General features: G+C 39.2%; 2 protein-coding genes across 5 annotated transcripts in view; one reads left to right on the top strand and one right to left on the bottom strand.

Annotated features, from left to right (window-relative positions):
• Positions 1-774: 774 nt before the first annotated feature.
• On the bottom strand, positions 775-5433 carry LOC103465507 (ubiquitin-conjugating enzyme E2 variant 1-like). The gene is made up of 4 exons (XM_008410419.3): positions 5281-5433; positions 3471-3619; positions 2777-2902; positions 775-1844 (listed from the first exon to the last, which is right to left on the bottom strand). The coding sequence occupies exons 1-4, from the start codon at positions 5300-5302 to the stop codon at positions 1698-1700; spliced, it is 444 nt and encodes a 147-aa protein (XP_008408641.1). The 5' UTR covers positions 5303-5433; the 3' UTR covers positions 775-1697.
• Positions 5434-5828: 395 nt separating this feature from the next.
• Positions 5829-14711, top strand: part of plxnb1b (plexin b1b) — a 72955-nt gene continuing 64072 nt past the window's right edge. For 2 of the 4 annotated variants that reach the window (XM_081607423.1, XM_008410420.3), the window contains exon 1: positions 9491-9851. The gene's annotated coding sequence lies outside the window, so the exon portion shown is untranslated. Of the gene's footprint in view, positions 5848-9488; positions 9852-14711 lie in introns of those variants that run through there. The other 2 variants (XM_081607422.1, XM_081607421.1) reach the window with 2 other exon arrangements.

Genomic DNA, 14711 nt, shown 5'->3' with positions numbered 1-14711 from the left:
AAGACGTTCATTATTATTTAATTTTATTTGTTGAATGCAGAAACAGCTATTTATTAATATTTTAACTGTTTAATGGGGATTTAGCATCACATTCTGGTGCAACTGACCATTGAGAACATTTACATTGGTCTGGTCCGGTCCGGGCCAGACCCCAAGAGCAAAATGAGGGGGCATCACTATGGAAACCCTGCTAATATTGTGTGGAAGTCTAACACTTTGACTCAACGGCTGTTTTAACTTTTTTCCCAACTTGTTCATTTTTGCTCAACGTGTGACGTCCACCATCATTTAGTTCTGCTATTAATCCAAGTCAGGTCAGTTAATTATACTGATAATATTGAATCCACTAAGATTTATTCCAGTCACGTTCTTTTCTGTTTGCCTCCAATCATTTTTTCATCATCATAGCACAGTGCGTGACGTTTATGTTCTTCTTCTGCGCACGTAGACATAGGAGTCTCATTGTGGTAGTATGATTTCGCTATTAAAAAATATAAAACAAATTGGAATTGAACATCAAGATCTGCTGTGTGATGGAAGCTTTATACCTAAAGGCAATTTAGAGACATCAGATCAGTGAACCAAACTAAAAGATAATTTCTTTTTACCTGAAACAAAATTAACAATTTCCACCATTTTTGAACAATAAAGCCATTGACAAACAGAATGCACTTTGATAGCATTACCTCTTTTCTGTTCATTATCTATATATGTATAAAAGAGGAAATTTTAATCGCACAAAGTGTATAGACAGTCATAAAAAATACAACTGTGTGCAAAAGTAATAATGTTTAATTCAAATAAAACCATGCAACAGGTGACCGTCCCCCTGATTAGGCTCTACCCCATTACAAAATAAACATCCAAAGCCGAACCTTGTCTTCAGTGAGCGTTCGCTGAACGACGGAAAGTAGAGACAATTCCATGGAATACACAGGAAAAAAACAAAACAAAGCTGAACGAAAACGTTCTCCAGTGGTGATCCTTACAGAAACGCCTCCCTCCCAAACCTCAAAACCCCCATTTGGCCCTCTTTCCAGTGGTTGCTAACAATTAGCACAAAGCACTATGAAACATATGGCACAGAAGTTTGGCAAAAGAAAGAAATCAAAAACAAACAGTTAAAACAAAGCAGCAACACTCTGGCTTGACATAGCGTCAAGAAGATGTTCACCTCCTTGTATTGGACATGCTTAGTTCAAGAAAGGTCCCGAGAAGTTTACTCCAGGAAGAAACGGGAACGATTGGAAATGTGAAGCTAACTTAAGCGAAGTGGTAAATCGTTGTTTTTTTGTTTTGCCTTTTTGCTGGGGATCGTTTGCAGCAGATTGTGGTTCGTCATGCACAAAATGTCAACAGCCTCACATGATCCCAGAATACACCGATACATTCCGTCAGACCATTTGATAGGTCGCGATCTGGATGCAAAGAGGAAAAATAAAAGCTGACTAAAACATTTCTTTTTTTTTTTTTTTTAGACCGCTGGTCAGGGTGATAGACGTCTGGGCAGCGGGTGAGGCGGCTGGGTTCTCTGAGCAACGGAAGGCTCTGATAGGAAGAAGTTGGGGCTGACAGTCTTGGATAACATGATGGTTGAACAGCTTCAGAGAGTGTGTGCACATACACAGATATATATATATATATATCTGTGTATGTGTGTTTGTGTGTGTGAGAGAGTGTTGACAGTAGCAGCAGCTTCAGTTGCTGTAGACCTGGCCCTCAGGCGGCTGGGAGAGCCTGCTGTTCTCTTTCATCATCATGTGCTGCCTGAGCTCCTGCAGCACCATCTTGATGTTGGAGGAGTTCTTCCACCGGGACAGCGCCGAAATAGACTTCAGGTCCACCTGAGGGAAGAAACGCTCCCTTTGTTTCATCTGGTTTACTTCAGCATCGAATATTTGTTACAACTCAATTTACTTGGGGTTTGTTGTTGCAACCGATTTTGTGGAAATTTCATTTAATTTCCATCAGATGGAAATGAAAAGCAATCATGTATTGTCATTTCAAAAAATGAAAAAGAAAGATGGTTTTGTTTGGTGGTGTTCATGTTTTTAAATACTGTTTGTATATTTATTTAGTTCTTTCTTTTTAAATAAATGCAACTAGGGATGCACGATATTGAATTTTTGGTCGATATGCCGATATACTAAAACTAATTTGGCCAATAACCGATACCAATACTGATACTGAAACTATATGGCTTTTCTATACTGCATTATTTCTGTCCTTATTTTTGCATCTGATACAAAATGCAAAAGCTAAAAATTATGCATCACTTTCAACTTGCATTATGTTTAATGTCAAATTTATTCATGACATCTGCTCTCTCTACAACGATGACAACAATCAAACAGTGCAAATTTGTAAATCTTCACAAAACTAAACTCAACTTGTTCACAAGCAACAAGTGAAAAGCACATCAGTCGTGCATTAATACTCAACAGTTTCTCATGACGTTGTGCTGCGTTGCAGGCATCATGTCACTGGTTTGTCATAAAAACAACTCTTCTTATACCAGTGAGTTATTTTGACAGAACAGCCGATGTCCGATATTAAAATCTACAGCTAATATTGTCCGATGCCGATACCATGCCAATAATACTGTACATCCCTCCATGCAACACCTTACAACTGAGGGAAGACGGGCTTTTCCATTACTGAAAGCCTTTCAAATAAGTAACTTTTCACAAAACACTATCCATGAGTCACATGGGCTAGCATCAAAAATTACTGTGCAATCAGAAAAGCAAAAATGTGTTAAAAAAAAGACACTCACCACACCAGTTGAACTGTTAACACCAGTCAAGTTGATTTTGTTAACAAAGCGGACCATAGGCGGGTACTCTGGGTATCTGTGACCGCAATCTATTTTCAGACTGTATATTCTGCCTTCATAAACAGTCTGAAATGCAAACAGGACAAAAACAAAAACACATTAATGAAATGGGGGGGGGGGGACCGACATGAACCTCTGACTGGGTCCAGCTGCTCATTCCTGACATTAAGACTCAGAGTTGCCAAAACTATCACACTTGTATGTTGGTTCTTCACATGATTATTCACAAAGTTTTACTCCATAGCATGGTCCAGCAGAGCAAAAAATAAAATTAGACAGAGCAGGAATTTCTGTAGTTGGGTTTCCACCAGAACCAGCCTGAACTTTTGTTCAGGTTATTTTCAGGAACCTTCGGTGCAGGGATGGTGAAAATGTTTCTGATTGGTACATTGGTTAGATTTTCAGCCAAGTGGGGTCAGCTGATACAAATTACAAGTTCACCAGCATTAAGTTTATCTCCAGACGAAAATGTGCCGGCAGCCAAAATCCTTTAGATGTGTAACTCTGGAGCTACGATGTCGGTTTCATCACCTATTTATTCAGAGTTAAAACACTTTGTTCCATTTGAAAGACGTGTTCTGTGTGTGCGCGCGTGTGTATGTTTGTGTGATGTGTGTGCTGGGAGGGGGCTCACCTTAGCAGGGCCGATAATCATGCCGTTCCAGTGAGTTAGCATCATGTCGTCATCATCTGCAAGGCCCCAGCTCACCGTACCGTCTCCACCACCTTTCTGACCTTCTTCCAGCTCCTCCAGCAGCCGAAAACTGCGAGGAACAACAACGCCTTTTATACACACACACGCGCGCGCGCACGCACACACACAGAGAAAGAGAGGAAAAGAAACACATTGAAAAATAAATACATCAGTACTTTCAACCCCAGGCCTTGATGCATATGAACCTGCATGTTGTCGATGTTTTGTTTTACAAGTTCAGCACACCTGGTAAAAAATGATGGCTGAACCGCAATCATCTGACTCAGGTGTGTCAGAGCAGAAAAACTTCTAAAACATGAACATAAAACAATAAACACTGGCTTACACAAACACAAGTCTGTGATGAAGAGAAACATTTCTGTAGATAATACCTGTAGGTGTCGCTTTTTCAGAGCTTTTAGAGAAGGAAGCTACATTTGTCTCAAACCACAGCAGCACAATGTGTTGAAAATACATCACTGTATCGCCAGTGTCCACACTAATATCACTAATATCAATATTGAATAATAATATTTTAACCACATGCTTTTCTGATATTATATAGTCCTAGTCTCAACTAGTTGGTTCCACAGTTGAGATATAAATCAACTGTGGAACTTATGTATAGTTCCTTTATACATAAGTAACTATATATAAAATGAGGCACGTTTACAAGGTTCTAAAATACAAAGAGAAAGCAACACAAATCCTCATGCTTCAAATGTCATGTTTTGTGGCTTATTTTCTGGTTTTCCATTTTATTTTAGTACATTTTCGCTGTGTTTTAATGTCAGAGCAGAATATCAGAAAACATTTTTAATATATGCTAATCCGATGTAACCGCGGTCTAAAAGTGTTGGTGGTGTGTGTGGATAAACTGACATTATGTACTCGTCTTTATTCACAAAAGACTTCCCGTTTTCTTTTTTAATTTTTAAGTTCATAACTTTTAAATTAGAACGCCACAGTTTCGGCGGCTCATTAAAACCATATCTCTATTATTATTGTTATCTTCTTCCTTGTTTGACGGGTTTGCACCAGACATGTTCTTCCTGGTTGCATTTCAATAGACTTCCTTCGTTTAATGGTGAGTGCGCCCTCTGCTGGCAAGGACATAAGCTGCACAGGTGGTAGAATTTAATATTTTAAACACGAAGAGGTACACAGAGGTATCTAAACCGCAACAGAAGCTCCATGTTTATACAGACTTTCAAGTTGTCCAACTGGGAGAAACAAAAGTTTTAACTCAGGTACAGATATCCTTAGAGCTTTAAAAAGATAAACATGTGCATAAAGTTTTACGAGGATTTATCAGGAATGTCGTGGCTCCAGTAGGCTCATCTCTGAGGAGTCCACTGATACAGTTGCCGCCTCAGATAACAGGGGGCGTCACCACTCAGAGACCACGTAAGCCGCAAAAATCCCTGGCTCATGCCAGCCCTGATTTAAACGGTGGAAAATTTCAGCCTTCCCCCGGAATGCTTAGATGGACCAGGACAATGAGTCTAACGGAGCTATGAAACAGCTGCTGAAACACTGGACCGGTTCGACCTGCTAGCTAGCTATAGCACCCTTGGTGACAGCATCCTGCCACATTCAATCACGAAGGGAATCTAACTTAAGGGCTGCTGGACTCAAACAAAGCCGATAACCAATGAAGAGACAGCCGGTGCGTGTTATAAACTGCACCGGGAAGGAAACTATTTGCCAACATACTATTAAAAACTGTCGGTAAAGACAGAATAATTACCTGATCCGGCGGCGGCCGCCATATTTGTCACTGTGCTGTGATAGCGCGCACGTACAATGCTCGTTCCCGCTTACGCATACCCCGTGCTTGTTTTGACTCTATTGGCGGTTGGCAAGTTAATGTAAATACATTACCGCAAGGGCGGGACTACTGGGGTGACAGTTGCTCCCCTAACGCAAAGCCTTACAATCTTGTTGATTTGCCACCCTCGCTGGTGACTGAATTCAGGAAATGGTTAAGGCAAATTAGACATTAAAAACGTGAACTTCTTTTTTCCGACAACATTAAATGCAACTCGATGTAGCTCGACTCCTGCTGAGGACATTCTGAGTGTGTAGCGGGGAGTCCGAGGGGACCTGCGAGGACAGAAGGCAGGACCATTGATATTTACTGATATTACTGAATTGGACATCACGTGACCTGCAGTGCGCCCGACATGCGCTCCCGCAATGCATTGAGTCGGGATTCGGGTCAGGCAAAAAATCTAAAAGAAAGATGCAATGTTTTGTTATTAGTTAACACTGCGACAGCTAGATAACAAAGATCCAAGAGTATCACATTTCACAGGTCAGTAAAATGGGAAGTAGGTCAGTTATGTTACAACTTGACTTTGACATCTTTAACTTCAGTTCAGTTAAAATAACACACACACACACACACACACACACACGCACACACACACACACACACACACACACACACACACACACACACACACACACACACACACACACACACACACTCCGACGGATCTATTAAACGTCTGAACACAGATGTTATAAAACGGAAACGGGGCTGAATGCTCTGGGTTTGGTGTTTTGTGAACGTCTTTTGTTACATTTTTGCATTTTTTTCGGTGTTCATTCCTCCTGATGCGCTTGAACTCCTGTCTGTTGCCATGACAACAGGTCTGTGTTTGAGGAAAACCTAAAAGAGATAAGAGCGAGGAAACGCAGAACAGAAGTGGTTTTACGTTCTTTCTTTCGGCATTATTTCCTTTTGTTGTGGTGCACTGCAATTTATAAAAGTCCAATAAACTGGACTTCCTCTTTCTGGTTCAGAAAATTTCTAAAAGTAGAAATTGCAGTAGAACTAGAATTGCCTAGTTTTCAGGAGCTGGGAGTTTCCAGCTTATACCCGACAGCTTATAGAACTGGGAGCTTTATAACCAGCTCCCAGTTCTAGACACTGTCTTCCTTTATTTCTTCAAACGTTTCTTTTTGATAAAACTTAGTTAGACTGGCTTTGAGCAATTTATGTTGTTATACTGCCATGGGCTTATGCTACTGGAGGACAAACTCACCAATTTTCTCTCTTTTTTTCTTCTTCTTCTACTCCTCTCCAGTTTGCGTTATTTGCTCTTATTTCAACCGTTATCGTTTTGTTTTCTCTCACCTGGGCTGGCGATCTGATTGGTTGTGATTCCATCCTCGAAGACATAATGCTGCCATCACCTAATCGTTCTCCCGCTCCTGCTTATAACTTTTTACTTTCATGAACATCAAAAATAATCTTCAGTCAGTTCATTTGACTTTTCTTTTCATCAAAACTTTTCAATCTACATTGAATAATTAATTCAGCATACTGTACTGTTTGATAACTGGGATCCGTTGGAATATATGATTGAATTGAAATGTTTTTTTTTTTGTAAAGTGCCTTACGGCGATATTTGTTGTGAATTGGTGCTACATAAATAAACTGAATTGAATAGAATGGGTACATTCATTGTTCTACTTGCTTAACTCAACTTCTTGCCAAACATGTCCTGAGACCTCAAAGTCTTTTTAATGAGGTATTATTGCAAAGTTTAAAAAAACAAAGGTTTACATTTGGTAAATTTGATTTAATCTTGAATTTAGTTTTAAGTTTCCAAATTTACTTAGAGAAATTAGCCGCATATGTAAAGCCAATATATACCTGGAACATTTCAAACCCATTTTGAGATATTTCATCATTTTAGCAACACAGTTCTCAGGTGGAAATTTCTGTCTGAACTGATATCCAAGGACAGAGTTGTAGTTATGCCACAGTTATGATTGGCTCCATAATTATTTCTGCACTATAATGTTTCAAGACTTTACACATCGTTTGTTACCATGAGTTGGATGTGACTACTTCAGATGCTGCATTTCTTCTATAAGGCCATTGTTGAGAGAGTCGTCTCTTCTGCCATCATCTGTTGGGGGGAGCAGCATCAGAACCTTTATCAGCAACCTGATAGAGAAGGCTGGTTCTGTTCTGGTTCTGGTTCTGTTCTGGGGACGACTGAGGATTCTCTGGAGATGATGACGCAAAATTAACAAAATTATGGACAACCCTGACCAACCTCTTCTTGAGTCTGTCTTAGAAAAGCAGAGTGCTGTGATACAGACCGCTAGAGGAGATCTTTCCTTCTAATAGCCATCACTATCTACAATAACTCTTCGGAAATTTTTTTAAATTAATATGAGCTATAGCAACATTCTTTTTCCGCTTTGGGATCAATAAAGTATATTTGAATCTGCATTTGAATTATAACTGCAAATTATCCAGGTGTTATTAGTAGGTTATTGTTAGTTATTACTAGTCAATATCCATCAGATGTCAGAGTTAGGCTTAGGAAAATATTAATATACGCACCTCACATTTTATTTTTTATATGATATTCAACCTGCTACCAACTTTGCAAATACAAGCAGGTACAGACAATGGCTGCAGGTTAGAGGTGACCACTTAAATCACCCTCCATCTCAGACTCGTGTTTGACAGAGTTTAGTCTGTGGTTATGAGACAACAGGCAGAGGAAAGAGGTTCCCCTCTGCTCCACACCTCCCCCATGCATGCTCCCATCCCTCTGGAAGCCAGCCTCCTGACCCTCCATCCCCCATCACATCCAATCACCGGCCGGCCTCTCTCTTTGCTGAGCGTTTGACGATGAATGGCTCAGTGTTTTTCACAGGGATGTGAATGCAGAGTGTTGCCCTCTGACAGACAGGCTCACTCATTCACACTCCGTTTTTTACTTTCTCCAACTTCTCCCTGCCACCCTGCTATGAATGCTAGCTTTTTTCCCCCCCTCCCTCTTGTTTCCCAGAATCGCCATTTCTAGACTGCTGTGTGAATTCAGAGTAAAAAGTAAAAAAAAAAGAAAACAGTTTGACTAAAATATGAGGGTTACACCTCGGCCAAATGTTTTCGTTCATTTGGACCTTGTAACCTTTACAATCTAAATGTTACAGTCTTAGAGACATTTTATACAAATATTCACTTTGTGACATTTCTTGTAATTTTTAAAGAACCAACATTTTTATTTCTATTTTTTTAGGATTCAAAATAAAGAGAAACATAAAAGAGGATAGATTTTTACTTTATTTTATTTTTTTTAAATCACATAGATGCCAACCTAATGACAAGAAAAACAGACATGAAAACATACTACTGGAATATTTTGTTTCATTCTTTGTGAACAGTTAATAAAAATCATTTGTTATTATATCTGTAAATAATTAACTGGTTCATTTTACGTTTTAGTCAAAGTAATTCAGATTCATTGTGGAAGGTCTAGAGAGCCACTTGTTGATACACTCATCCTTCCTACATTTGTCCAAACAATCTGACTGATCAAACCGTGTCCCAGGAATCAGATGCATGTCTCCAGGTGGCCACTAGGGGGAAGCCGCTTCTCCACCACCGTCTGCTGCTGCATTTCACAATTTCATATTGAACCGCAGTGAGAGCGCATACATGATGCTGTTATGTTTTAGAAGCTACTGCTTGAAAGCCTTTGAATGTGGTGAAAAATGACATTAAGGTAAAGATGATCAAGCTTATTGACAGTGTTGGAAAGTAACTAGTTACATTTACTCAATTAGATTTACTTGAGTAACTTTTTTTTGGGGGGCAGGGGGGAAAAGGGAGGGAGTATTCTTAGGAGTTTTTAATTGTTTTTATTTTTACCACGCTGTACTTTTTACTTTTACTTGAGTAATTTTATTTTGAAGTATTGCTACGTTTTAGCTAAAAATTCACCAGACACAGACACACAGCTGCAGTTTTTATTAAAATTTCACAAGTTTTTTTATTGAAAGAAACTGATTTGGAAAGTTTTGTCTAATATTTTTTCCCCTGGGATGAATTTTACAGCAGCTTGGTTGTAGAGAATCCCATGGGTACCTGAAAGCACCATCGTCCCTTCCCCTCTGCCCATCCCCTTTTGACGCCGGTGGAAATCTGGCCACTCGGAGCAACTCCAAGCATTTCAGGCACCATTCACCGGCTGCGGTAGGGGGTCGAAGCTTGCTGAGGGGGAGCCGGAGGGAACCCGCTTCACTTCGTCAGACTTTCCTCTAAGCGCTATACGGAGAAGGAAAGCGGTGTTTTCTTCATGAAGCGCTTTAGTGTGTGAAGCAGAGAAAGTGGTTGGTGCTGGACCGGACTCTGGGATATTCTGTTGTTACTTAGGAGGAAAAAACGCTGCTGGTCTCTGCACACAGCAGCAGCCACACTGGGCAGTTTGAGGGAACTACTGGAACTTGACCTGAGCTGGAATAAAGAAGCATTATTAGTCAGGAGAAAGTTGAACTCAGAGTAAGGTGAGTGGCTGGCTGTGTGTGTTTGTGTTTGTGTGTGTGTGTGTGTGTGTGTGTTGAATTAACCCCGCGCTCATCTCAACTGTGTGTGTACTTTAGGTATCAATTAAGAAAACAACCTTCCGTGTTTTCCCACTTGTTTCCCAGCATGAACCACGTGCTGTTTCTGATATTTTCGTTGAAGATTTTTTGGTTTGTTTTTTACAACAGAACGTCTGCTAAGCACCTAATGCAGGGCCGGTGCTAGCCATCTGGGTGCCCAAAACGCAAATGCTTTGTGGTGCTCATGTGGAGCCATTTGGTGGTGGAAAAATGAAGACTCACAAAAAAAAAAAAACAGATTTTAAGTGGTACTAAAACGAGGAAACAAAGTCCATTGAATGAACCGTAGCAAAGGGAAGTGTGACACAGAACTAGGACTCATAGCGATGTTAGAATATCACTTATTTTTGTTCTGATTTCACGTGTTTGATGCAAACCACCAAAACCGAACAAACGGGTCTGAATTTACCACCACAGGAAGAATAGTCACTCCAGAGATTAATCTTTTTCTCAAATAAAAACGTTACTTTTGTATATCGATACGCTTTATATAGTTAAAATTTTAATATGCTGTAATTAAAGTCAAGTTTATTAGGATGGAACATGTTACGAAACATGGTAATTCAAAGTGCTTTGCATGATAAAAACACAACTCAATAAATAAACCAAACAGAAACATCACATTACAATGGCAGAAAAAGCTGAAATAATAAAAAAGTAATGAGAAGTTGTATCCAGATCAGAATTAATCAATGTCCCACTTATTATTATTAATCGGGTATTAATAATATTCTCTGATTAATGACAATCAGAGATTTTTTTTAAGGGTCTTTTCATAGACGTCATCATACAGGCTGTTGTAAGTATGATACGTGGGGTAGACGGGCATGATTCCTATAATAACAGGCAGTTATTTTGGGCTAGTGCTAGCCTAGATGCTATCATTAGTATTTCAGCTAGTTTTAGCTTTTTAGCTAATTATAGCTTTCACATGAGTTTTCTTCACCCTGCATGGGGTATTTTACTGTGGGTCAAATTGCTAATGATAGCCTAGATGCTATTATTAGTATGTCAGCTTGCTTTAGCTTTTTACCTCACTTTAATTTATAATAAACTGCTGTGACATTAAAACACAGCTATTAAAGAAAAATATGTCATGCCTAAAGAAGAATTCCATCTGGCATTTAAATTCTGGTGCTAAAAATGACAAATTTGTGTCATTGTTTTGTTCCACAACACGGGGGCCACACAACATGGTTCCAAGAGCCACGAAGGGTCCTCGGACCATACTTTGGAAACCACTGAATTAGATCATTTTTTCATTTTAAGACATATTATTATTATTTGTTGCTATTTTGATAGGGGAAATATAATATTCCAATCACAAACAACACTTTTCAACTGAATGAAAAGAACCATGACATGTCTGTCATCTAACCACCAGAAGTCAGCTAGTTTTAAATTTTTTTTATTTAAATTTTTTTAAATAAAGCATCTCTTTGTGATTTTATTGATCACAAACTTCCAAATGTTTCTCTGTAAAGAGGGAGATGAAATTCGTCTTGTGAAACGCTGTGTTCTTTTGAAGCTAAAACCCAGGATGAAACATGTTTGGGATGTTTAAATACTGGTAGCGTCCCTTGAGGACAGGATGTTTTCAACCAGAATCGGTCTTTCTTTCTTTGAGACGGGTATTATGAGGATGTGCATCGTCCTGTGATTGGGTGAACAAACTACTTTCAGCTGCCGGTTGTTGCTTTTGCGTGAACAAACCACTCTGGTGGTTCTGGTTCTAAACCACTTATTGCCAAAATACAAAGCAAATGATGAAGGCCTCCATTACAATAATCTCCAAATAGCCATAGATGTGATTTTGGGGACCTGTTTTTTTTTTTTTTTTTTTAATATCCAGAGTGAGGTCAGGTTTATGAACATGTTATATCTGCTGTTTGGACCGTGCCTGAGCTCCACATGCCAAAGGTATTGTTCAGGAATGTAATAATGGAAACCAAATTTAAGGAAGCTATTGTTGTGTCGCAGCAGTTTTCTCCTCTAGTTCCATTATTTACTCCATCAAAAATATTTAGGAATTATTAAGGTAATGTAATATTTTCTTACATGTATGAGTCTGTTCGTCCTTTTAAAACATGAATAATAAAACATGAGTGCACTGACTGATACAGTTGGGGCCCGTCGTTTTATTATTCATTGCTAGATCTATGTAGACGTTTAGTAATAATTCTTATAGATTTAATTAACTCTTGTAAGCTGCTTGTGGGTCAGACCGACTAACTGCATTATATTGTTGAAATTCAATACAAACACAAACTTTTTACACTTAACTTACAACAAAGATGTTCCTATCATCTTACATGCATCAAGATAAACAGAAAATATGGTTGCTTTTTGCCTTGTAACTTTAAAATAAAACATTTTAAGAAAAAAGTAACACTCATGAGAAAACCAGTAAATTGAAAAAGTAAATTTCTATTCAATGTATAAGAAAACATTTAAGTTTATCTTTAAATTTATCTGTAAGGCTTTATTAATTTTTTTTGTAGTTGTATGAATATTTTTTAATATGTCAATATCAAGCAAATATTGTTTTTCCAAATATGATTATTTGTGGTTTTTCTAGGTTGACAACGTGAAAAGGCAGTGACTATTAGATCTCTACACTCAGAGTTGGTTTGTAACTAACTACTTACATTTACTCACTTCCATTTACTTTAGTAACTTTTTTGAAAAAGTGTACTTTTAGAAGTATTTTTATTACGTTGTCCATTTGGGTAATTTTATTATGAAGTATTGTTAGTTTCACATGAGTAAATTTATCCTCTACCCACTGCAACTTCACTGCATAAAGAACAAACATGCTTTAATCAGAAATTCACCAGACACAGACACACACCTGCAGTTTTTAAAGTTTCATTAGTTTATTCATTGAAAGAAACTGATTTGAAAAATATTTATTTCACCCGATTTTATTTTTTGTTACTTGTATGAATTATTGTCATTTTGGTCCGTAAAATGCCAAAACTTCCACTTAACTTTATTTTTTTGGTCCGACTGACTTTGTAATTTTTAAATATTACCGTATTTTCCGCACTATAAGGCGCACCTTCAATGAATGACCTATTTTAAAACTTTTTTCATATTTAAGGCGCACCGCATTATAAGGCGCATAGAATAGACGCTACAGTTCTTGTTGCCACCCGTCCTGTACAAATGTGGATGTGTAATAATAAAGAAAAGGTCCCCGAGTACTTTTTAAAGTAGGCTGCCCCAGTCATTATTTCACTCACGGTGTTGGTGTTGCGATATTGTGCCCAACTGCTTTCTGGGTAACACAGACCAACCGACACTCTGCCGCCGCAGTCTCTGTCTCTCTTTCCCGCCCCCACCCTCTGTCCCCCTCCTCGGTCTGCGAGGAGAGCCTTCCGCGACTGGGCCGGGGCGTGGCCGGACGATGGTCACCCTTCTCCGTTCGCGTGGAGAACGTGGTGCTAAATGATCTGCAGACGACCTGATTATCAGGTCCGTAGGTAGATGGGTCAGTCAAACTTTATTAACAAACCAGCATTCTGACAACTATCCCAGCATGCACCGCGCACTTCTACGGGCTAAATGAAGTTGGCGGCTGCTTACCGTAGTTGCTAGACCTGTTGTGGCTCAATATTGGTCCATATACAAGGCGCACCGGATTATAAGGCGCACTGTCGGCTTTTGAGGAAATTGAAGGTTTTTAGGTGCGCCTTATAGTGCGGAAAATACGGTAAATGATAATTTGATCAGTTGCTCAGTACTTTAGTAGACATTTTACCAAATACTTTTTTACTCATACTTTACTAACTTCTTGGACGGCTACCTTTTACTTTTACTTGAGTACAATCTTTGGCTACTCTGCCCACCTCTGTCTACACTAGTATGTCTACACTAAACAATAGCCCGCTCATGAATTGTCAGTGAAGGTGTGAAATGTGATGAAGGGTGTCGGCGGCTGCACGGATGTCGCAGAGCCTTTTCATCACCACGCTGCTTACCACAAACAAACCAGCCTATGCAAACTGTACTCACCTGGTCTTTCCAACATAAGCAAGGCCACATGTTATTTATTTGAAAGTGTAAGAGAACATGGTGATGGGGGCGCCATGTTTGTGCCTGCTTCAGCTTCTGATCACCAGTGTGTTGATATCTTCATTGTTGGAAAATGACTCTGCTTCTCAGATGTTGGGATTTCATGAAGACTCTTTTTGTGTTTATATGGGCTGGAGACAGAGTCTGGAAATCTTCAGAGTTGGGGTGCACCATTTGCAGTTTTCTGACCGAGTTCAGGTATTAGTTGAGCTTTCGAGATGCTAATATGCTGCCACCATCAGCGGTGCAATTCTAAAATCTAAAATAAGATGGGCACCGTCCACCTTGCAATTCTCTATAGAGTGAATGGATAAAGAAGATCAGTGAAAAGTCTTTTCTTGTTCACTTTATAGCCTGTGTTGAGATCTTTAACCTTGCCAGGTCTCCAAAACTGATCTAAATTAGTTGTTGCCTAGGAACGACCGTACGTCTTCCGGCGTTATCAGAAGACTCCGTGGTGATTCAGGTTGCAGGTGTGAAAATTCACTAACGCCTTAAAGTTCACCATTCTTTGGAGTAAAGCAGCATAACTGAACTCTTCCTGTTCTTTTGTGCCATAAAATGAGACGCAGATATTCAGCGCTATTCAGACATAATCCCTGCCACTGGGCCTTTGCAGAAACTGGAAACTCAACCTAGTAGACGGCCATTAATCTCCAAGTCTCCAGCCTAACCAAAACAGGC

The sequence above is a fragment of the Poecilia reticulata genome, chromosome 5 (assembly GCF_904066995.2).
Source record: "Poecilia reticulata chromosome 5, P_reticulata-male-v2, whole genome shotgun sequence".
Taxonomy (NCBI): Eukaryota; Metazoa; Chordata; class Actinopteri; order Cyprinodontiformes; family Poeciliidae; genus Poecilia; species Poecilia reticulata.
The sequence above is the reverse complement of the archived record's forward strand: the minus strand, read 5'-3'. Positions and strand labels throughout refer to the sequence as shown.